Here is a 23,064-nt window from a genome sequence, read left to right as displayed (position 1 = left end):
AGACTGGGGCTGACCCAGACACATCCGGTGTTCGCGCTGCGAAAAGAAGGACGGTTTTTTAAATCTTTCTTTTTTTTTTTTGTTTTCTTCCTCCCCTTTTTCTTGTCCCTTCTTTCTCTCTCGCCTGCTGGAACTGGGGCGCTGGCGGGCGCGCTGGTTCGCTTTCGCTCTGCCTCCCTCGCCTTCCTGGATCGCCCTTTGCGCGCACAGGTGACCCGCGGCGGGGCGGAGCTGCTGCTGCGGCTGCTGCTGGTTGAGTTACCTGGCGGCGAGGGGGCCCCGCCCGCTTCTCCTGCTGGCAGGTGAGGGGCGGGAAGTAAGAGCCAATCAGAATAGAGCTGGAAGGGGCCTTGGAGGTCTTCTATCCAACCCCCTGCTCAAGCAGGAGACCCTCGATCAATCAGAAGGGATTCAGATTAAGAGTTGGAAGGGACCTTGTAGGTCATCTAGTCCAACCCCCTTCTGCTCCCCAAGCAGGAGACCCTACACCAGTGATGGGTAAACTTTTCCACACCAAGTGCCCAAAGCATGTGCCCGAACCCCCAAAATGCAATGTGTGTGCAGCCCTCACGCATGTGCCGTGCCTCCTGTGCATGCGCACGCAGCCCCCACATGTGTCCCTCCTGCATGCACCCCAACCCCACCCCACCCCCGCATGCACGGCAGAGACCCAAAGACCAGCTGGCCGGTGGGAGGCATGCATGCATGCTCCGCGGAGCTGAGCTAGGGCGATGGCTCACGTGCTCACAGAGAGGTCACTTCGTGCCACCTCTGGCATGCGTGGCATAGGTTCGCCATCACGGCCCTACTCCATTTCTTGGAGGCCTCCCAGTCCAACTCCCTGCTCAAGCAGGATATAGCGGCCAGTATGCTCCCATAGAGAGGGGCTCCTCCGGGTGCCATCGGCCAAACAATGTTGACTGGCAGCCCCCAGGGGGAGAGCCTTCTCTGTGGGGGCACCTACGATCTGGAACGAGCTCCCCCCGGAGATACGGAGGATCCCGGATCTGCGCACCTTCCGTCGCGCGTTCAAGACTTTCTTATTTCATCAAGCTGGCCTGGCCTAAATCTTCTCCCCTTTTTAAATGCAAATTTTAATTTGTTTTTAAATTATGGGGTATTTTAAATTTGTCTCAGCCAAATTATTTAATTCTTTTTTATTCTATTTTAAATTTTTGTAGTTATGTGTTTTATTCTGTGGCTGTTCACCGCCCTGAGTCCTTCGGGAGTAGGGCGGTATATAAATCCAATAAATAATAATAATAATAAAAAATACCATTCCAGACAAGTCACTGTCCAGTCCCTTCTTAAAAGCCTCCAGTGATGGAGCATCCACAACTTCTGAAGGCAACTTCTGTTCCACTGGTTAACTGTCCTCACTGTTAGGAAGTTTCTCCTTAATTCCCGGTTGCTTCTCTCCTTGAGTAGCAGTGGAGGCCCCCCCCCCTTTTTTTAAAAATTGATTTATATGCCGCCCTTCTCCGGAGACTCAGGGTGGCTTACAATGCGTTAAGCAATAGCCTTCATTCTTTTGTATATTTATACAAAGTCAGCTTATTGCCCCCACAATCTGGGTCCTCATTTCACCTACCTTAGAAAGGATGGAAGGCTGAGTCAACCTTGAGCCTTGTCGACATTCGAACCTGCAGTAATTGCAGGCAGCTGTTCTTAATAACAGGGTGCTTTAGACCACTGTACTACCAAGGCTCTTTTCCCCTTGCCCAGGTGGGGGAAGCTGAAGGTGAGATCCCTGAGAGATGGAGGAAGATGGGTGGGGGAGGAGAGAAGGGCTCCTGACAGGAGGGACTTGCTGGGCTGCCAAGGAGAGCTACTCCAGACTGGCCACTCGTAGACGGAAGAACCCCATGGGACGCGGAGCAAAGGAGGGGTTGCCTTGGTGGGTTCAGCTGATAGAGACCCCTGGCTCTTTAGCCTGGTCCTCCGTCCCAAGCTGCCTGTCTCTTCCTTGGCTCTTCAGTTCTTCCATGGACAACCCAAGAACTAACAAAATTTTTAGCTCTCTTTTCACCTTTCTTTCCTTTTTCTATAAATAACTCAAGGGGCTGAATATACCCGATACGCCTTCCTCCTCCTATTTTCCCAGCAACAACCCTGTGAGGTCGCTCAGCTGGCTTTCAGGCCTAAGGCAGGACTAGAACTCAACGCCAGCGCCTTAACCACTATGCAAAACTGATTTAACTTCCCCATAGGGTTTGCCTCTGTACGTCTGCTGGGCTCACATGATTTGATGATGGTTTGAATAAACCACACCAGGATGGGATTCAGAGTTACGAAGTGCATGTAGGTATCTGGAAAAGCAGGTCGTTTTAGAAATAAGTTAATGGGATGGTGGACAAACCGTCGTTAGAATTGAGAGGAATCACACATTTCTTGTATGGATACCGATTTATTTCAGGTGGCAATGGTTTGCAGCAAACTACCATCTAAAGCACAGGCTACGATGGTTGTGGCTTGGTCAATTCTAGCCCTGACCAGTAATATGGACTACTGTATGCCTTGACATATAGCCAAGGGTAGTTTATTTAGTAAACTGGTTGGATAGATCTCTGTTATTATTGGAGTAGGCTAATGCAATGTGCTTCCAAAGAGATAGGAAAATACACGACTGGAGAAAACGTGTTTTTAAGCACTGGCCTTAGTACAGCAAACAATTGCAACCTTGAACTGTGATTCAGGCACGGAACACTTTGGTTGGGCAGGAAAATGGGTGCTCTTTCTGAAATGACTGGCTTCCAGAATTGAAGGCATCCACTCAACCTCTTGGGAGGGGGGGGGTTGAGACTTTGAGGAGTTGTAATCCTAGCATTTCTGCGAGGGACAGCCAACTCTGCTGTTGCCCTCTTGAGCAGATTCTCTAGGGTTAAAAGGCCAGAGCAATGAAGTAAAATAGCCAGTAATTAAAAAATATTCAGACAGCCAATGGTGACAAATTTCTGCCAAATCAAAGATGCCCAGAAAACAATGGGAGGGAGGGAGGGAAGGAGAGGGGAGAGAGAGAGAGAGAGAGAGAGAGGGAGAGGGAGAGGGAGAGAGAGAGAGAATAGGGAGAGAGAGGGGGGGGAAGAGATTAGATATATTTATTATTTTATTTATTATTATTATTATTAGATATGTATTAGATACTGTGTTTCCCCGAAAATAAGACCCTGTCTTATATATTTTTGAACACTGAAATAAGTGCTTGGCCTTATTGCCATGCACTCAAAAGCCCGATTGGGCTTATTATCAGGGGATGTCTTATTTTGGGGGAAACAGGGTAACTAGATAGCTAGACAGACAGACAGATGAGAGATTAGCTAGCTAGCTAGCTAGACAGACAGACAGACAGATGAGAGATAGATAGATAGATAGATAGATAGATAGATAGATAGATAGATAGATAGATAGATATAGATTAGATATAGATTAGATAGACAGAGAGATGAGAGAGATTAGATATAGATTAGATAGATAAAGAGATAGAGTTGTGTTTCTTAGGAAAATGATAGATAGATAGATAGATAGATAGATAGATAGATAGATAGATAGATAGATATAGATTAGATAGACAGAGAGATGAGAGAGATTAGATATAGATCAGATAGATAGATAGATAGATAGATAGATAGATAGATAGATAGATAGATAGATAGATATAAAGAGATAGAGTTGTGTTTCTTAGGAAAATGATATTAATAATACTAATATTAATTCACATTGCCGAAATTCACTGCAGATTTAGTTTAAAAAGTACCTAGACTACAGGGGGGAAATAGTGTGTGAATGAATGAAGTACCTGAATGAAAAGCAAGATATATTAAATATATGAAGAATAACTTCAGCATCAGGAGGCATAATTAATGGAAAAGTTAGTCATAGCAGAGGACTGCGTTTCCTAGCAATTTTACGGAATCACTGACTGGTGTATTTACTGCAAGCTGTCCAGTGAGTCCATCAGGATGTCTAACACTGTCTTTAGATCATCCCAAGTATTCATTACACAAGAACATGTTGCTACCTGGAGGGTTTAAAATCCAGTGAGAAAAATATCCAGCCGAAAAGGAAATGCTGGTTGAACAGTAGAAGAGCAAGCCAGTCAACCAGACAAAACCAGTGGCCTAGAAAAGCTTGAAAAGGAGAAACTATAATGAGAAGTTCACCCTCAGGACTATCGGGGCAGAATTTGAATTAATTTGAATCAGAAAATTGCTGGAAGGGACCTTGGAGGTCTTCTAGTCCAGCCCCCTGTTCAAGCAGGAGCTCCTTTAAATCTCTTCTGCATCTCAAGCAAAGAGAAAATCCCAACTGTTGCAAATTACTTTACCTTTTGTGGATCTTAAGATACTCTGATGATTGTTCTATATAGGGTGTATGCAGATGGTAGAATGAGATGGTCCATTAAAGGAGAATAAATGTCTGCTCATCTCTTTATTTCAAAGCCTGTGCATTTTTCCAGCGTTTATGAGGGATCTTTATGCTTTGAAAATTTTTTTAAAGAAGTGCTTTGGCTCTTGTGTGAATGCAGCACGTCAGCTGCCCGCTAAAACAATGCATACACACCTTTTCAGACTTCAGGGCAAGGATGCTTTTAAGGGCTGCCTCAAGCAAATTATGTTAATGATTGGTTCATGAAAACAATGGCATCTTTATTTTTTTCCTCCTGGATCTTGCAGACATATGATTGAAGCCAAGCAAGCTCACCAGAACTGCTCTGGGTTCCTATAAGGTCCAAAATACTTCTTCTGAATTATGTGCATTTTACTATATTGTTTGAATAAACATACAGAAAATGGCAGGTGTCTGCCAAATTCTACAATTCTCATTACTAGTTATCAAACAAAGCGCCATTTTCAAAAAAAACCAGTGTATTGTTTGTTATGTTTTTCCAACTTTTCTGATTCTTGCACCCCAAAGTAGAAGCTAGATTTGGATTCCCATTTTTTGGCAATAATGTACCATACACTTGATTAACATCTGATTTTAATGTCAGATGACATCGTAATAGCTAGCAACTCTGACTTTAAAAAAAACAAGACCAACATGGTATGCAATAACTATCGTGGTTCATAGACGTGGCATTTCTCTCTTAGCAAAAATACAGACAAAATATTCGTTTTTGCGCTTCGTATCACTTTTGAAAAATGATAAGCTTACAATAGAACAAAAAAGTTCAGGTAATATAGCTGAGCTGACATCAGACGTTCGTTCATAAAGTTTGGTAATCTTTATTCAAAAAGCAATAAAAATCAACAGTTAGGCTCAATCTCCGCTAAAGTGAGCAGGTAAGTGGTCACCAAGCTCGGGTAAGGTTGGCTTCACCTGTGATTTCGAGAAGCGATTTTCCTGTCCCATTAAGGCCACTAACATCTTTCAAAATGGAGTTTAGAGGGAACAAAAGAATTTAACTCTCTTTATTCACAACTAGCTCATCTACGTATGAGATTTTCTTGTGCAATTGGTGCAAGCGAGAGAAACACCTGCGCACAGAAGGAAAGACCATCAACCCAAAGTGGTGTCAGATCTCAAAAAACAATCATAAACATACACAGAACAGACAAAAACATTGGGAACAAACAATAACAATCCAGATTGCAAAGTCCAACCCAGTGTCCACTACTTCCAACACTCCCTTTCTTCTTCTTGTCTTATTCAGAATCCCTTGTAGAAACATACATTCCCACCAACACGAGCCAATAATTCAAAGAGGCTCCTCCTCATTCAAAATTCAATGTGGATTTCACTAGCGTGCTACGCTAGCTGGGCTTGTATTGGTGGGTTCTGCCTATTCAGAACCCAAGAGACCACCGAACCAACCCGCACATTGCCAAGTCCCACCTGAGCAAGATGTCGCTCGGGTGAAAATGGCGCGAGAGGACTCGAGACTTAGTTGGGAAAAAAATAATAATTCCGCTGACACTTTCACGGCTGATCCTGGGTCTGTTTTGGAGATGGGGCTGCTGTGACAACTACAGTGGATACGGCTTTTGTAGTGCCAGAGACTGTTCCCGGCTGGAGATGAGAGGCTGGAACGGTCTGAATCCGCACCTGTACAGAACAGGACAATGAGATTAGAAACCTCCCCCACACCGCACAAAATATCAATGCTAGCAAATAGCAATAGCACTTAGACTTATATACCGCTTCACAGTGCTTTACAGCCCTCTCTAAGCGGTTTACAGAGTCAGTCTATTGCCCCCAACAATCTGGGTCCTCATTTTACCGACCTCAGAAGGATGGAAGGCTGAGTCAACCTTGAGCCTGGTGAGATTCGAACTGCCAAATTGCAGGCAGCAGAAGTAGCCTGCAGTACTGCATTCATGGTACTAGGGGGAAAGTCTGTCGTTAAACCAAATTTCTTACTTAAAGCTTGCTTCACCCATGCCCCTCAAATCCTCTGACCGAAGCACTCTCTAAGTCGGGGGTCCTCAAAGTTTTTAAACAGGGGGCCAATTCACGGTCCCTCAGACTGTTGTGGGGGCTGGACCGGCTGGGTGGGTGTGGCTAGGTGGTCATGTGACTGGGTGGGCGTGGCCAATTTAGCAGTCCATTAAACAATACACACAAATTAAACTTTAATTTGTTATGCTCCGGGGGTGGAAAGCAGGTTAGTGAAGGGATGTGGCTGCCTTGGGAGCAGATGAGGGACTTCTGTTTGTGTGTGTGTGTGTGTGTGTGTGTGTGTGTGTGTGTGTGTGTGTCTCCCCCCTCCCTCCCCTCTGTGTGTGTCTCTCTCCCTCCCTCCCACCCACCCTGGAGGCTAGGGAAGGTAACCGTACCACTCCAATACCACTCTGCTGCCCAAAATGAACCCGTTTTTGGCCTCCTGAGGCCTCCACGCATCCCATTTTTGGCCTCGGCCTCCAGAAAGTGGGTGGGGGCCGGCAGGTAGGTGGGGTGATGTGGGCAGGGCAGCCTCATGGTCCTGCGCAGGACAGATTAATGGCTTTGGTGGGCCATATCCGACCCCCGGGCCATAATTTGAGGACCCCTGCTCTAAGTGCACAAATAAATAAATAAATTGCAATCATCAAGGCGATGGTGACGTCATGGTGCTCCATGTAACACCTCTCCTGCGTGAGCTCCACTGGCTCCCGGTGGTCCTCCGGGTGCAATTCAAGGTGTTGGTGACCACCTTTAGAGCGCTCCATGGCTTAGGACCTGTATATCTACGAGACCACCTTCTGCCGCCGAGAGCCTCCCACCGGCCAGTACGCTCCCACAGAGAGGGGCTCCTCAGGGTGCCGTCGGCCAAACAATGTCGACTAGCGGCCCCCAGGGGGAGAGCTTTCTCTGTGGGAACATCTGCCCTCTGGAACGAGCTCCCCCCGGATCTACGTACTTTCCTTCGGGCCCTCAAAACTTTTTTATTTCATCAAGCCGGGCTGGCCTAACTCTCCAATGGTGTAATTTTAATTTGAATTTTAAATGGGGGATTTAAATAAATTGTTTTAATATATTTTAAATTGTTTTTAAATTTTGTATTCTATGTTTTTTACCTGTGGCTGTTCACTGCCCTGAGTCCTTTGGGAGAAGGGCAGTATATAAATTTAAATATTAAATTAAAATGAAATTAAATTAAAATTCAAAGCCAAGCCATGAAGACATTGAACGGGGTTCCTTACCTGGGCAGCCTGTCCTTGTTGCTGCAGCTGTTGCAACTGCTGGGCAGTCAGGAAGCTCACTGGTTTGTTCCCAGCAATCAGTTTTGTTCCAGCTGGCATAGTGGTAAGGATGATATTCCGCCCCAACCCGCTAATGCTGTGGAAAGAAAGGCATCCAGAAGTCAGGGGGAGATTGGAAGCAGAAAGCGATAAGACTCTTTTGCACTAGGCTGGGCTTTTTGCATTAGTTACTGCAGCCTCCAGGTTCCCAATAGTTCACAAAAACGTCAGGAAGGATTCAATTTCACAGGGACATTTCCCAAAGTTTTACCTAGCAAAAGCTGTTGTTTTTATCAAACTAGTACCATCTCTAGCAGGGAAGGAGTTGATGTTCACCTGCTTTAGGAAGAAACATCATTTTCCCTCTAGTAGTGCCTCTATCTTTAAAGTTTGTGTTTCCAGGATCTCAGTTGAATTCTGCACATTTCACTATGACAGCCGATTTGCTATAGGGGTTATGCCTCCAGGCTAAAAAACCAGGAAACTTAAGCATGAAAGCTGGCTGGGTGACTTTGGGCCAATCATTCTTAGCCCACAACTCAGGCAACAGCTGGTGAGTCGATTCCTGTCACAACCAACAGATCAACATTCAGTTGATCCCAAAACATGGACCTTGTATCTATGGGGAAAAATGCTAGAAAAAAAAAAAAAGAATAATTCTGCACATTTCACTACTGTTTTATGGGGAAACACAGTTGCCATATAGCTGAAGGGGTAGACAGGAAATCTCCCTTGTGCTTTAAAGAACTTGCAAAAAAATAACAAATGCAGTATTTAATTTTTCATTCTGAAAATGTTACGTTCTGTGGAGCTGAGAATTACATTTCAATAGCCACAGAACCAGGTTAGAATTTGAACAATTTATTGACAATGTCAATAGAAAATTATACTAAAGAAACACAGTATCTCATACTACATATATTGACAGCAGCACGTATTATATATGCGCAATACTGGAAGAAAGAAGAATCACCACCAGATAAGGATATAATTAAAAAGATTTTGGAATGCGCAGAACTGGATAAACTAACTAAAGAAATTCAGGGGAAAGAGGAAACCAAATACTATAAAGTGTGGAATAATTAGTATGAATGGCTGAAAAATAAGGAAATAAATTAAAGGAATGAAGAAGGGAAAGAGAAAAATGTGATAGATCAATTAACATGTTAGTAGAAATGAAATATAATAGGAGAAAAAGGCTGAATAAGTTAACATTATAATATCTGTAAATATTAATATATAGTAAGAAATGGATCACTGTTAAGTAGCTGAAAAAGAAAGTAAGATTCTTGTATATGTTGTATGTCTATGTATGTCTTTTTAACTATGTTTAAAATAAAATAAAAATTTTAAAAAAAGAATTTGAACAATTTAGAGGGGATAGCCAAATAAAGAAAGACGCTAGGCAACATTTGCTATCATTCAGGATTTTTTTTTTAACCCATTCTATAGGCAGAGGTTTTGCTTTATAATGTTGTCAGCGGCTAAAAGAATTAGCACATTTCAGAACTTTCAATCCTCTTGTTGGATTTCCAGGGGCCTAATTACAGCCCTAGGAAATTCATTACTGAAAGATTCCCAATTCCTCCTGCGTTACTCACTTGGCCCCAAGGTTGCCTTTGATGAGGGGAGCAGTCACAACATTCTTGCCTTTCACAGGCTGGCTGATGACCGAGAGGGGCACGGTGATTCGGGTAGGCAGTTTCCCCTGGGGGAATAAATAATATGCAGACATTATTTGTTACCGTTTCTTCTGCCCTATAGATTGTCCAAAGGTCAATAGAGATTCTCAGTCATCCAGGTCACCGTTGTCCCAAAGGTGGTTTTTCAAAAGGCAACTGGACTGTTTTTTTCTTTGAAGACATTTTGCTTCTCATCCCAGAAGCTTCCTCAGCTCTTCCGAAGTTTCTTGGATGAGAAGCGAAACGTTTTCAGAGAAAAAAACCAGGAAGTCCAGTTGCTTCTTGAAAAAGCACCTTTGGGATAGATATCCAAAGGAAAGTGATACCCTCCCCTCCTGCAAGCCCCCTTCCCCAAATTTTCTGCAAAAAACCCCCCCAAACCATTGCAATACATGTAACCAGTGGTGAAATTCAGATTTTTTTACTACCGGTTCTGTGGGCGTGGCTTGGTGGGCGTGGCAGAGGAAGGATACTGCAAAAGCCCCATTCCCTCCCCACTCCTGGGGAAAGGATATTGCAAAGTCTCCATTCCCATCCCTCTCTCGGGCCAGCCAGAGGTGGTATTTGCAAGTTCTCAGAACTACTCAATATTTCTGCTATTGGTTCTCCAGAACCTGTCAGAACCTGCTGGATTTCACCCCAGCATAAAACCCTTCCATGCGGCACTTGTAAACAATTCCTAATGACGGAAGAAACCAGAATAGCAACAAAGCTATTGAATTATCTTCAATGCCGAGACTTTCCCATCTCAGGGAGTCTCTGGAAAATCAACGTTACTTACTGGTTGGGAAGTGGAAACCACTGTGGTACTCACAGGAACCTGTCGCACAGTGGAGGTTCCTGGTCCTATAGATATGGGTGTTCCTGCCGCTGACACCACAGCCACTGCCTTGGAGACAGAAGCCGTCATGGTGGGCAGAGAAACAGAGGAGGTATGGCCAGCCCCAGGTATGCTGACTGAAGAAGAGGGCATATGCTTGGCATGAGTGGCCACTGTAATTGTCTGGCCAGGCTTGGGAGGCATCACCCCCATGCCCTGCACAATCCTTATGGTGGCCGCTGGCTTGGCTTCGGAGGATGCTATCGTGGTCATGGCTTTGCCCTTGTGGTCTGCCATGGACATGCCCAAAGCAGGCATCAGTCGGAAGGCGGAACTGGCAGACTCCACTGTTTTCAAGTCTGGTGTCACTTTGACCACAGTTGGTCCAGCAGGACTGGGTGAAGCAGAGGTGTTGGGCGTGCTGGTCTTGGCGGGAGAGTCCGAGGACTGGATGGGGCTTGATGTCACACGCAAAGTGGCGCAGATGCCCTTCCCTGCAGGGTTGCTTCCAGTAGCAGCGGCCGTGCTGAAGAGGTCTTGAGTCAGTTTGACAGTAGTGACTTGAGATTTGGCCAAGGTGGCCATCATGTCCGGAGTGATGCGGAGAACTGTCTGCCCCTTGGCATCTGTGGTGATGGAGGACGGAGGCAGGCGCAAAACATCCTTGCCTTGAATACGGAAGTTGGATGTGGTAAGTGGGAGGCTGCTCCCAGTCTGACTCTTCATGCCCAGCTGTCCAGTAATAGCCACCTGCAAAGCGAAACAGGCATTGATCTGAACTTTCTGTTTTAAGAAACACTGGTCGTATTGTGTGTAGCCATACCAGCAATGCTGGCAATATTGTGTGTAGCCATGCCAACTTAACCCGGGTTGGAAGGCCAAACTGGTCATAAGTGATTATGACCAGTGATTAAAACCTTTGCTCAGAGGTCTTTAAAAACCAGGCAAATTAACGGGGCAATAGGCCCATCACAAGGCTAAGAAGCCTTCTGGTATCTATTTCCTAATTTATAACACAGCTGCCAGAAGCCTGAATTTCCTCTTCTATTCTACCATCTCCTTCCTTTTTGAGCTATGACTGTTGAGAAGGACATGGAGTTAATGAGTTTTTTATTTGAATTAATTTAAGGGCTTAATAAATCAGGCGTGGCTGGTGAACTTCCTAGGGGCAGATCGTTAGCCGTAAAATACCTGCAGCGATTCCTTAGCAGAGTGCGGATCCTCACCTGTTTAATGATATTTTGGCCAGCAACGTTCTGGAGGACAGTGGTGGACGAGGAGGAAGAGGATAAAGAGGCAGAGGAGGACAACGGAGTGGTGGAAGGGTTGGGCACTGCACTGTTCGGAGAACTATTTGCCGGCTTGGGGACAGGTGTAGGTTTTGCAGGAATCCCTGTCCCAGTGACATTGGCCGCTCCAGTTACAGCAACAGTTGTCCTCTGTACTTGGACTGGGCTGGTCTGAGCTTTCACTGGAACAGTCATGACAGCCTAAGGGGGAGAAGAAGTCATTAGCATAACAATTGCAGAACACCTGAACACCGTTCCTTTCTGCTTCAGATTGCTCCACATAACCAAAAAAAAATGTCAAGGTAGCCGTCACTCTTACCCCAAATCACTTTTGGAAATATGGATATTCTTGTCAGGACTCCTTTCTAGCCCAATATGCACTTGGACTCTTGGAAAGCATTTGCTTTCAGGGGGAGCCTGAAATCCCCAAAGAGTGCATCCCACCGGGTGGCAGATTGAGGGGGGAGGGAGGCTACCTAGTATGGCTTTATGCTGTAATGGCGGGTTGGAGGGAATCAAATACGTCCCGTAGATCAACAGGCCTGGTGAGTGGCAGCTGGCTCATCAGTATTGACTGAAGGCGGAGACCGTATTGGTCAAAGCGGCTTCAGAAGAACAGCACATGGTGTGGTGGCAGCCACTTGAAAGCATGTGCACAGCGGTATAGAAAGCAAAGGGAAGACTACTACACTATATATTTCCCGAGGAAATAGTATAGGTTCTCCTGGGGGTGGAGCGAAGATGGAGGACAGGCAGCAACGGCTGTAAAGAGCTCTTCCAAAAGTAAATTAGGTTGTGTGTGTGTGTGTGTGTGTGTTGTATATATATATATATATATATATATATATATATATATATATATATATATATATATATGTGTGTGTGTGTGTGTGTGTGTGTGTGTGTGTGTGTGTGTGTATGTATATGTATATGTATATGTATATGTGTGTGTGTATTTGTTTTTCTTTCTTTTTCGTAGGTTTTATGTGTGTTTCTCTTTAGCCAGGTTCTACCTACGTAAACCAAGATGTTATGCAGCCCTAGTTCAGTGAAATCACAATTCACTAGTTTCTGGGCTTTCTTTTTTCTCTTCTGGCAGCCAGCAGACCCTTTGCTGCCCATTGGGAGTGTGTGTGTGTGTGTGTGTGTGTGTGTGTGTGTGTGTGTGTGTGTATGTATATGTATATGTATATGTATATGTGTGTGTGTATTTGTTTTTCTTTCTTTTTCGTAGGTTTTATGTGTGTTTCTCTTTAGCCAGGTTCTACCTACGTAAACCAAGATGTTATGCAGCCCTAGTTCAGTGAAATCACAATTCACTAGTTTCTGGGCTTTCTTTTTTCTCTTCTGGCAGCCAGCAGACCCTTTGCTGCCCATTGGGAGTGTGTGTGTGTGTGTGTGTGTGTGTGTGTGTGTGTGTGTGTGTGTATGTGTGTATGTATATGTATGTATGTATGTATATGTGTGTATATGTGTGTATGTGTATTTTTATATTTTTAACGCATTTTAATCTATTTTTAATCTATACTGGACTTTTACAAAAGCACATATAGTGTGGCTACCATTTGTTTTAGATACATTTTAACAATACTACAAGCCAGGATTTTTAAGAATGGGGAAAAGGAAAGAGACAGCACTCTGCAACATGGAGTTCATCCAAGCCATTGAAGCAGCAGAAAATGGAAGATTATACCGCAAACAGACAGTCTGTTCCAGTAAGTAATTTATCTGCAGTCACCTTATCAGATAAATTTAATTTTTGTGACTCATTGGAATGGGACTTACAAACCGAACTTGAAAGCAAACGGCATGTAGAACTTTCCTCCTCTCTCTCAGAGAATGGCTCCCTTCCTTGGAACTCAGCAGCAGCCTCCCTCCTTGCACAGGAGGGAGGTGTAATATATTTCCCAGGAAAATCATGGCAATGGCGGCAAAACCTAACACTGGCTCCGAATATGGGCGCCTCTTAAATGGGACAGGGGTGTTAAGAATTTCCCGGTCCGCTAGAAGCATGATAAACCTTAAACTACGATTTGGAATGTGGAATCGGAGAAGCTTCTATGAATCTGGGAAAACACACAACACTATCCAAGAAATGTCCAAATACGATAGGATCGCCAACATGATTGCCAACATCCAATGACGGATATGGCACAAGAAGATGCACTTGGAACAATTCTCCCGTTTCGTGACTTACTTGAGGAAACAAGCACATCTAAGAGATGACTGGAGTCTGTGACTCATTTCCTTCATTTTTTCCCCCAATTCAGCTAATTTAACTGAATTCAGACAGATAGACCCACACATACTCAGTTTTCCTTTTTTTAGCAACGCAAATGATGCAGCAGAGACAACACAAACTGCTCACATTCTGCAAAGGAAGTTGTTCATAGTTGTGCCTCTGCTTTGCGGAATCTATTTGCTGGCGACATTTAAATTGTTCAGAGGCTGAAGATCTATCTCCCATCTTCCCCCATGTATGATCTAGACCAGTATTTTTGAACCTTAACAACTTTTAAGATGTGTGGATTTTAATTCCCAGAATTCCCCAGCGAGTCTTATTGGCTGACTGGGGAATTTTAAGAATTGAAGGGTACATATCTTAAAATTGCCAAGATTGAGAATCACTGGTCTGGGCATTCAAAAACCACAAGGTTTAAGAATGAAGCCCATTTCTCTACCAAAGGGAATGGAAAGAGAAGTCTATCCATGAAAAACATAGGTTAAAGAAGGCTAAAATGAGATGGGATTTCTTCCCATTAAGAAATTCTCCTGTCTCCAGAGAACTTGCTAGTCCCAAGCAAAAGTATTTTGCTTTTCTCAGCAAGAAGATCTAGGAAAGATTTCGTGAAAACGGAAGTCTCCATAGTGTCATTTAGGGATTTACGTTTTTACACAGGAAGCACCTACACTTGTTCCCCTTTTCTACAGGCACTAGTAAAGGGGTAGTAATTTATTTAGATACCTTAGTTCCAATGCATTGAATTATACTGTGTACAACTGCTATTCAACGATGTAAAATTACAGAGGTGGAGAGATCACCTGGAAGGAAGATTACTAAAATCTGTGCTCATTTGCATGTGTTACTCACCTGAGAGAATACTTTGCTTTGCACAGAAGTGGAAGGAACCCGGATCTGAGGGACGGATGCTAGAGATGGCTGCTGTTGTGCTACCACCTGGGCCGGCTGAGACAGTGGGGGAAGGCTAGTCTGAGCTGCAACTACTCGGACTTGAGGAAGGCCTGAGGAAGTAGTGTGGCTAGCTGTCCGCGTGGTTGGCAACTGAGATCCAGGCTGAGCCTGAGTGTTCTGTGTGGTGGAGAGCAAAGTCCCAAGCTGGGGCATGGTGGGAGAAGATACCAAAAGGATGCTATGCAACAATGAAACAAAACAAAAAAATCCTCATGAGAACCTTTCTTCTAGAACACAGAGTTTCAACTGGATCAAGTGCTCAAAACACAGTGCTACAATGCAGGCCCTTATTTTCTCAAAAAAAAAACAATAGTTCAAAAAACAGTTTTATCATTTGAAACACTACTTAAAAGACATTTCCCCAAATTGCTTGGAAAGCCTGCCAATATTTCGACATTCTTCAAACAAACCAGACCACTTAATTCAACAATGTTTTTCCAAACAGTCCCTGAGATTCTTATGTCACCAGCTATGCTCTGGAGCAAGCAGGGGTGTCAAATTGGATTTCTTCGAGGGATAGATCAGCACTGTAGTTCTCTGCGGGCCACCAGGGGGGGGGGGCAGGAGGGAGAAGAGATGGAATGGATGCCTCCTGCAGCACCCTGCTGGCCAAAACAGGGCTGGGGGGGGGGCACACGCAGCCCCTCTGCCCCATTTTCAGCCTGAACGGCTTCCTGCAGCACTTTACTGGCCAAAAAAATGGGCCTTGTGGGGCCCTCATGCAGACTGTTTTCGGCCTCCAGCAGCATTCTGCTGGCCAAAACCAGGCCACACAGGGGCCTCGCGAGTGCCAGTCCTTTGATATTTCCAGGCGGCCCCATGGGCCTTGAGTTTGATACCCCTGCTCTGGAGGAATCACTTGTAGAAGATTGTCACCAAGAAACCTGGCACCGTTCGTAATATTTTCCCTCCTTTTTGCAGGTTTAAACTGTCTAGCACGCTCTCTAATCCCTACCCCTGCCTTATCCTTATTCTGCCTGCAGATATTTCCAACCTGCTCCAACTTTTTTATTAAGATGTACAAGAGAATTACCTCTGGCTGGATTTTGCTGGCTCTGTTGTAACGCAAGACAAACTCTTGCTAACCACAGAGACCGGAGGGGGTGAAATAGGCATTGCTGGCAAAGGGAGTGCGGCAGGCGTCACTGGAGTTACCGGGGTTGGCGGCATGCTGGAATCGCTAATGCTCAGCTGGCTGGGCTCGGAGATGCCGGTGGTGACCCCTTTCGATGAACTCTCCTTGGTGCTGGATTTCTACAATGTCAAGAAAGGAGCTTATTTCCTTGGATCACCCCCACAAACACACACACACTGCATTCACCTCTGACAATCTGGACAAGTTCACATGATGAAAGAAGCACACCAGATCTTCTAAAAACAGTCTGCATTTCAAGGATACAGCAAATTTAAAGTGCCTGCCATGCAACCCCAGACAATTTCAGATGGAATTGAGAAGACCAAGAAAGCTGCCCCCGATCATTATAGGCAGAGCTCCACTAGATGAGCAGGCTCAGTCTTTATGAGCTGCCGATGCGCAGGTTTGAGAAGAACAAAAAAACAAGCAGTAACTCCTCTATGCAGTGAAAAGGCAACAATTCCTAAAAGGAATCACAACTTTCTATCCTTAGCCTGTTGTTTATCATATACAGGTTTTTCACTGGCTGTTTTGCACATAATATTCGACCGCAACTTACCACATTATTCATGAGAGAAGTAAGATACAATAATCCCGTTTATGTCCCCACCAATTCATACATTTGAATGAACCATCTGTGGCTTCCATTTTTATGGCCCACCCCTTGTCCTAAGTAGCTCAGGAGCAACTCAAAAAGTCTCGCTTTTATTTATTTAGCTTTTATTTAATTTTTTTATTTATTTGCATTTTATCTAAATGCAACTACTTGTATCAGGAACTGAGATCGATACTAACAATGATGGGATGTTTTTCTGTGACTTTGTCTATGTATCAAATCAAGTCTGTGAGGGACTCATTGGAATTTTCTTCTACTGCAGACTCATCTTCCCTAAATTAGAATTGGTCCAACACATTTGAAAATACAAACTACTTGTTTGTAGCCAGAATTAGAACAGGATATGGACAAAGATACCTCTAACCCAAGCCTTCAAGGTAGGGCAGTAAATAATCCTTCTGAAAATTTTTGCCCCAAAGACTATACTAGGCAACTTACTGTCTTTGCAGGAGGCTTTGGCTTCTGCTGAAGAGCCTTCTTGGCCTTTGCTGCAGCTGCCTGGGCCTGATGAATCCGCTCTGGAAGGAAAGAATCAGCAGCAGTTCTCAAACAGATGATGAGAGAGAGAGGTGGCTGAACCACCTAGGCAGCCCTTTCCTTAAAAAAATACACACGTGGTTCAAAGAATTCCCTCTCTGCCGGATGACATAATTTGCCGGTCTAGAGCAGGTGAGTCATACATGAAAATTGCTAACATTCTAAAAGCACTTTCTTGCCATCCTTTGAAAAGCTATAGGCAGCTTTTATAAGTCTTACACATTAAATTATGAATATGAGCAAGCAATGGCTATTCAAAGAGAACAAGAGGAAAATTGTGGGCATCCTCTCAGCAATGGAAAAATTTATAGTAAACCGGGGCAAAACATGTTTTGGAGGGAGAGAGAGAGGGAGGGAAGAAGGAAGGAAGGAAGGAAGGAAGGAAGGAAGGAAGGAAGGAAGGAAGGAAGGAAGGAAGTAATCCAGTTTTTTTTTAATTTGATTTATATGCCGCCCTTCTCCGGAGACTCAGGGCGGCTTACAATGCGTTAAGCAATAGCCTTCATACTTTTGTATATTTATACAAAGTCAGCTTATTGCCCCCACAAACTGGGTCCTCAATTTACCTACCTTAGAAAGGATGGAAGGCTGAGTCAACCTTGAGCCTGGTGAGATTCGAATTTACAGTAATTGCAGACAGCTGGTGTTAATCACAATGCTATCAATCTGCTGAGCCACCCAGTTTATATATGGGGTACCCTATAACATGAATTAGGAGACGCGGTGGCTCAGTGGCTAAGACGATTGAAAGGTCGGCAGTTCAGCGGTTTGAATCCCTAGTGCCGCATAACAGGGTGAGCTCCCGTTCCTTGTCCCAGCTTCTGCCAACCTAGCAGTTTGAAAACACGTAAAAAATACAAGTAGAAAAATAGGGACCACCTTTGGTGGGAAGGTAACAGCGTTCCGTGCGCTTTCAGCATTTAGTCATGCCAGTCACATGACCACAGAGACTTCTTCGGACAGCATTGTGTCTTCGGCTTTGAAACGGAGATGAGCACCGCCCCCTAGAGCCGGAAAGACTAGCACGCATGTGCAGGGGAACCTTTACCTTATAACATGAATTGACTATATATTGACATCCATAGTCCATCTGAGGAACCAAAGACTTTCTCTAGGGTAAAGAGCAGCAGCCAGCTTTTTCCCTCTTTTATTTCTATAATGCAATGAGTGTGTTACGTAAGAAGATGGATGCAGGGCTGACTTCGTGTTTGCAACAAACTGACAACGTTATAATGAACTAAACGCTGTTAGATCCCTCTAGCCAATACCTACCAAACTCCTCTTCACTCCTGTCTCGGTGTAGATATATCCATAGTTTGCGACCAATATCGTATTTTACACAGGGGTCTTTCTCATAGTGCAATCGATCTAAAGCACCACTCACCACAGTGTTAACCTAAGGAAAGGAGTCACCATGAAATTAAGGGGTGCAGAAGACTTTTGTTAATTTAGAAGCCAACTATCAGTGACTTATCAGAAAAGAATGTTTTCGATGGATGAGAAATATGCCCTACAAGTAGGAACTGGATACCCAAACCATTCGAAACTAAGAGGCAAGATGAATGAAAAACACACACAAAATTCTCTGGATATTGAGATTTACAGTAAAATGTCCCTTGTTAATATCTACATTTTTAAATTGATGCTTCAGTTTTAAGAAAACCTGGTTGCTGTAGTGTAACTTATCTCCCTGCATGTTATCACTTCTAGTCTGAGGTGTAATAGTCAAAAATTTATAAAAGCATATTTTGCAACTCCATTAGCTAATCTGCAGCTCTACTCACATTCTCCTAAACTACAGTCTTTAAAAATGATTGCAATACATTGCTATTTTCAGTTGGAAGAAACACACATATTTATGGGGATTCTGAGACACCAGTAAGGCGGTTTGAACACGTACGGCTTACCTGAGCACTGGTGACATCAGGAGCAAGAAACTGGGAGTCCTTCAGAAGCTCGCAAATTTCAGCACGAGTTCCCTCTCCGTTTGGAAGACGGGCTGCAGCATCCCGAACTGAGACAGCAAGAAAAGACCAAGCACAATCAGGGTCCCGACAGAATCCAGTACTGAAGTAATAACTCTCAAGCTATTCTTGTCCCATTTATTTGAAGGCTTCCTCACTTCAGCTTGGAACTTAGTTTTTCTCCTTTCCTCTAAAGAAATTTTGCAGGCAGCCCTCTTGTTATGCAGACAATCCAGATTCCAAGAATAATATTGTACTGCTATGATCGGTTATGATCTTAATTTACAGCTTCCTTCTCTACATGCTTCTCCATTCCTTCAAATGCAAATATATGACCTGTTTCCTATAAAAAGATCAAAATGTTCCTATTTTGGGGCTAAGAAGGGATTTCCTGCTTTCAAGCTGCCTAAGGCTATACCGTAATGTGACACAAGAGGATGAATCTCTTTAGGTCCTTCTTTTGCTGCCTGTTATTCAGGAGCCAGTGAATCCTGGCAGATAAAACTATTTCTGGATTATGCTTTCTACAACACAGAGCAAGGTTTGATGCCTGAAACCTTCAGTCCCCAAAACCTATGCTGGAAAAGACCTTTGTTTAAGGGAGTGAAGAGCTACTGCCAGGTAGAGCAGATAATGCTAAACCATATATATAAACACAGATGTGTGTATTTGCAATTTATGATTGCAATGGAACCTGTCCATTATAGTCATAGGTTGTGATGGTTATGAAGGGGTCACCTATGTGACTGATTCAATTTTATGATTTTTGCATCAGTTGTTAAGCAAACCTATTCAGCCGGTTTTGCTGAAAATCAGAAGTAAATGTCAGTTTTTAGCAAAAAGCATCGTAAAACGTGGTCTTGTGAACACAGGATGCTGCAAATGGCCATAAATTGTCAAGCACCCGAAATGCCTTCATTTGATCATGTGGGTGGGAGGCAGGTTCAAAACCAGGTTGTAAGTACCCCTGGAGGTAAGTCCATCATAACTCTGAACAGTCGAAAAGCAACAGATTATAAATCGAGGACTACTTATATATTTTTTTCTCTTTTTACTTAATGAAGTAGCATTAAGCATCTGGCTTTCCTCTGGAGCTTTCTTAAAACTACGGTATGAGGCTACTCTGCATTGTCTAATTATGTATCCCTCTTGCTATCTATCTCCTCTGTGTGTGTGGTTGCTTTTGCAGCCAAGCTCTTTTATTTGCTGATTTCAAAAATTAAACTTGAAATCATAATGTATTGAGGATCTTTTTATCCCACCTTTCAATAGGTAATTTTCCAGATGACTTTACAACATAGTTTAAAACTAGAAACAAATTAAATTCTAATCTGCAATGTTATTGCTCATTTCCTCCCACTGCAAAATTCAATGGACACATATAGAATCTCTCTCTCTCTCTCTCTCTCTCTCTCTCTCTCTCTCTCTCACACACACACACACACACACACACACACACTTACCAAGAGACAATATGGTGACATATGCAGGTCTATCTGATCGTAACAGAGAATGTTCCCGGGGTTTGTTTAGAGAGGTTTCCTTGTCAAATACTCCTTTCACAGGGCCCACCACTGACTCAAAGCCATGCATACAGAAGGTAAAAGCTTTGTGAGGTTGGCTGTATCGATAGCGTTCCTGCAGACATAGAAGGATGAAGGACACCCACGTAAGAGATTCACAAGAGAATAAGGTAGGCATATGCAGGTAGAAGTCTTTCTCTGCCACAAAAGTTACACTGTCGGATGGGTCTGAAGCACTTCCACTTGACAAATGTAACCAACCATGAATAAAGAATGAAGAGGGAAAAACCAAGTACCATAAGAAAGAGAAGTAAGTACTTGGCAGTATGACATTTGCTTCTGAACCAAAAAAAAAATATTATACAATCTATTTTATCTGAAGTGCTAACATGAAAATATCCCATTTGTTTTCACTGAAAATTCCACGATTTGGCTGACAGTGATCAGCAGGATTTAAAAGTCTGCATTTAGCATTTCCATAGGCTGTCTGTGCAATGCAGATGATGAACAATGAGCATTAAAAACGTTGATCCCATTAATCAGAGGAAAACTGAATGGAGGCAGAGCAATGGCGCAGTGGTTCTTAAACTGGGGGTAATTGGGGCATATTCTGGATATTGCAGAGCAATTTATAATTGCTTGTCTGTGACTCAAAGACCTATTTTGGACTGTTGCTATCAAGATGCTTGTGCAAAGCAACAGAGACCAGTTTTATTGGAGACTGGGAATAGGGTGAAAGAACTTAAGAACCATTGCGACAGTACTTGCCAACTGCAGCTGTTTCCATACATGTCTGAGGCTGAATCCTTGCTAACCTTACCTGTTCCTGGAAAACACGTTTTTCTTCTCCAGTGCTAGGCCGGACTATATAGTCTGTCCTTCTGAAACAGACAAGAAACTCAATGATCAGAATGACTATAGGTAGCCTTCAATTTGTGACCGTTAATTGAGCCCAGAATCACAGTTGTTAAGTTGTGCAGGTTGTTAAGCAGGTCACCACGTGACCATGCCCAATTTCACAACCTTTTTTGCGGCAGTCATTTTATTTATTTATTTATTTATTTATTTATTTATTTATTTATTTATTTATTTATTATTGCGATTTATATGCCTCCTTTCTCCCTAGGGACTCAAGGCGGCTTACAATATAACAAATTCCAATACAAATCACAATGAAATAAAATTAAAATCAGCAACCCTATTAAAAAGCTGTTTAAAATTATGACAATGTATCCCCAAACGGATCAGTTGAGTTGACGAAAGAGCCACGTCTTCAGCTCGCGACGGAAGGAAAGGAGGTCGGGGGCTATCCTGAGCTCGGTGGGAAAATCCATTCCAGAGGGTCGGGGCTCCCACAGAGAACGCCCTCCTCCTGGGGGCCGTTAGCCAACATTGTTTGGCCGACGGCACCCTGAGGAGGCCGACTCTGTGAGAGCGCACAGGACGGTGGGAGAGCGGCTGGAGATGGTCCTGCAAGTATCCCGGGCCTAAGCCATGAAGGGCTTTATAGGTGAGCACCAGCACCTTGAAATGTATCCGGAGCGCCACCGGCAGCCAGTGCAGCTCACGCAGGAGAGGTGTTACACGGGAGTATCTAGACGCCCCCGTAACTACCCGCGTGGCTGCGTCCTGGACTAGCTGGAGCCTCCGGACGCATCCCAAGGGCAGCCCCATGTAGAGGGTGTTACAGTAGTCCAACCTAGAGGTAACGAGGGCATGAGTGAATCACTGTGGTTATTAAGTGAACACCGTGATCATAATGAAATCCGTTGTCTGAAATGGGCGGGTTTTTTTGCAGGAAACTGGAAGTAAACGCAAAAAAAATTATATGACCACAGGACTCTGCAATCGGCCATAAATGTGGGACGGTTGCTGAGTGCCCAAAATGCAATTATGTGACTATTGGGGGGGAAGGCACTGGAAGTTTGTATCTGGGTATAACTAGATCTTAACTTCAAATGATCACTTATTGACTGGTCATAAGTTGAGGACTAGCTGTACAGAGAAACTCAGAACAAGTGACAGCAATAAATAATGATGAGAAAGGATAAGATTTTTTTTTTTTGTCATCTATGCTGGCTACCTTGTTAAAACTTATATGAATAAAAAAAAATTGATGAGTGTCAGAGAAAATAATTGGAAATATAGGCAAGCCAATTTTAGGAAAGCCAGAAACCAATTTTGAGCATTATGAGTACAGGAGTGCCTATCATTTTTAAGCACCTCTAATAAGAGGGAAACATTCATTTGGACACTTGACGGATTAATAAATGCAAAGTATTTTGCATAATTCTGAATAATTCTAAATTATTCTTAGTTTACTGGACATCTGTGTTCTGTGTATGCTGTGGTTATGAATTAACATAATTTTAGAAAACTATTAATCAACAAACAGAAAAGATAATCACTAATAATATTGTTCTAGTTCTTTGAATTGTTTAAAATTTATTTTTACTTTTGCACCCAAAATGTACCTAAGAATTCCTCTTTAATAACAGTACAAGCATGAATATTCTTGGATGCTACACATAGTCCTCGAGACCACAATTGAGCCCAAACATTATGTTGCTAAGTGAAACACTTATTGTTAGTTTTGCCCCATTTTACGACCTTTCTTGCCACAGTTGTTAAGTGAATCACTGCC

At 43.5% G+C, this 23,064-nt stretch overlaps 1 protein-coding gene across 1 annotated transcript in view; it reads right to left on the bottom strand.

The window, feature by feature from the left end:
- Positions 1–5,209: 5,209 nt before the first annotated feature.
- Positions 5,210–23,064, bottom strand: part of NFRKB (nuclear factor related to kappaB binding protein) — a 33,928-nt gene continuing 16,073 nt past the window's right edge. The window contains exons 16-27 of the mRNA XM_070952443.1: positions 21,241–21,301; positions 20,361–20,535; positions 18,841–18,947; positions 18,206–18,329; positions 16,835–16,914; positions 15,679–15,899; positions 14,544–14,823; positions 11,390–11,653; positions 10,125–10,913; positions 9,263–9,369; positions 7,623–7,758; positions 5,210–6,045 (exon numbers count right to left, since the gene is read on the bottom strand). Of these exons, the coding sequence (XP_070808544.1) occupies positions 5,920–6,045; positions 7,623–7,758; positions 9,263–9,369; positions 10,125–10,913; positions 11,390–11,653; positions 14,544–14,823; positions 15,679–15,899; positions 16,835–16,914; positions 18,206–18,329; positions 18,841–18,947; positions 20,361–20,535; positions 21,241–21,301 (2,470 nt within the window). The 3' untranslated portion in view covers positions 5,210–5,919. The remainder of the gene's footprint in view (positions 6,046–7,622; positions 7,759–9,262; positions 9,370–10,124; positions 10,914–11,389; positions 11,654–14,543; positions 14,824–15,678; positions 15,900–16,834; positions 16,915–18,205; positions 18,330–18,840; positions 18,948–20,360; positions 20,536–21,240; positions 21,302–23,064) is intronic.

Source organism: Pituophis catenifer, unplaced genomic scaffold (assembly GCF_029215685.1).
Source record: "Pituophis catenifer annectens isolate HBS135680 unplaced genomic scaffold, rPitCat1.0.hap2 SCAF_12, whole genome shotgun sequence".
Taxonomy (NCBI): domain Eukaryota; kingdom Metazoa; phylum Chordata; class Lepidosauria; order Squamata; family Colubridae; genus Pituophis; species Pituophis catenifer.
The sequence above is the reverse complement of the archived record's forward strand: the minus strand, read 5'-3'. Positions and strand labels throughout refer to the sequence as shown.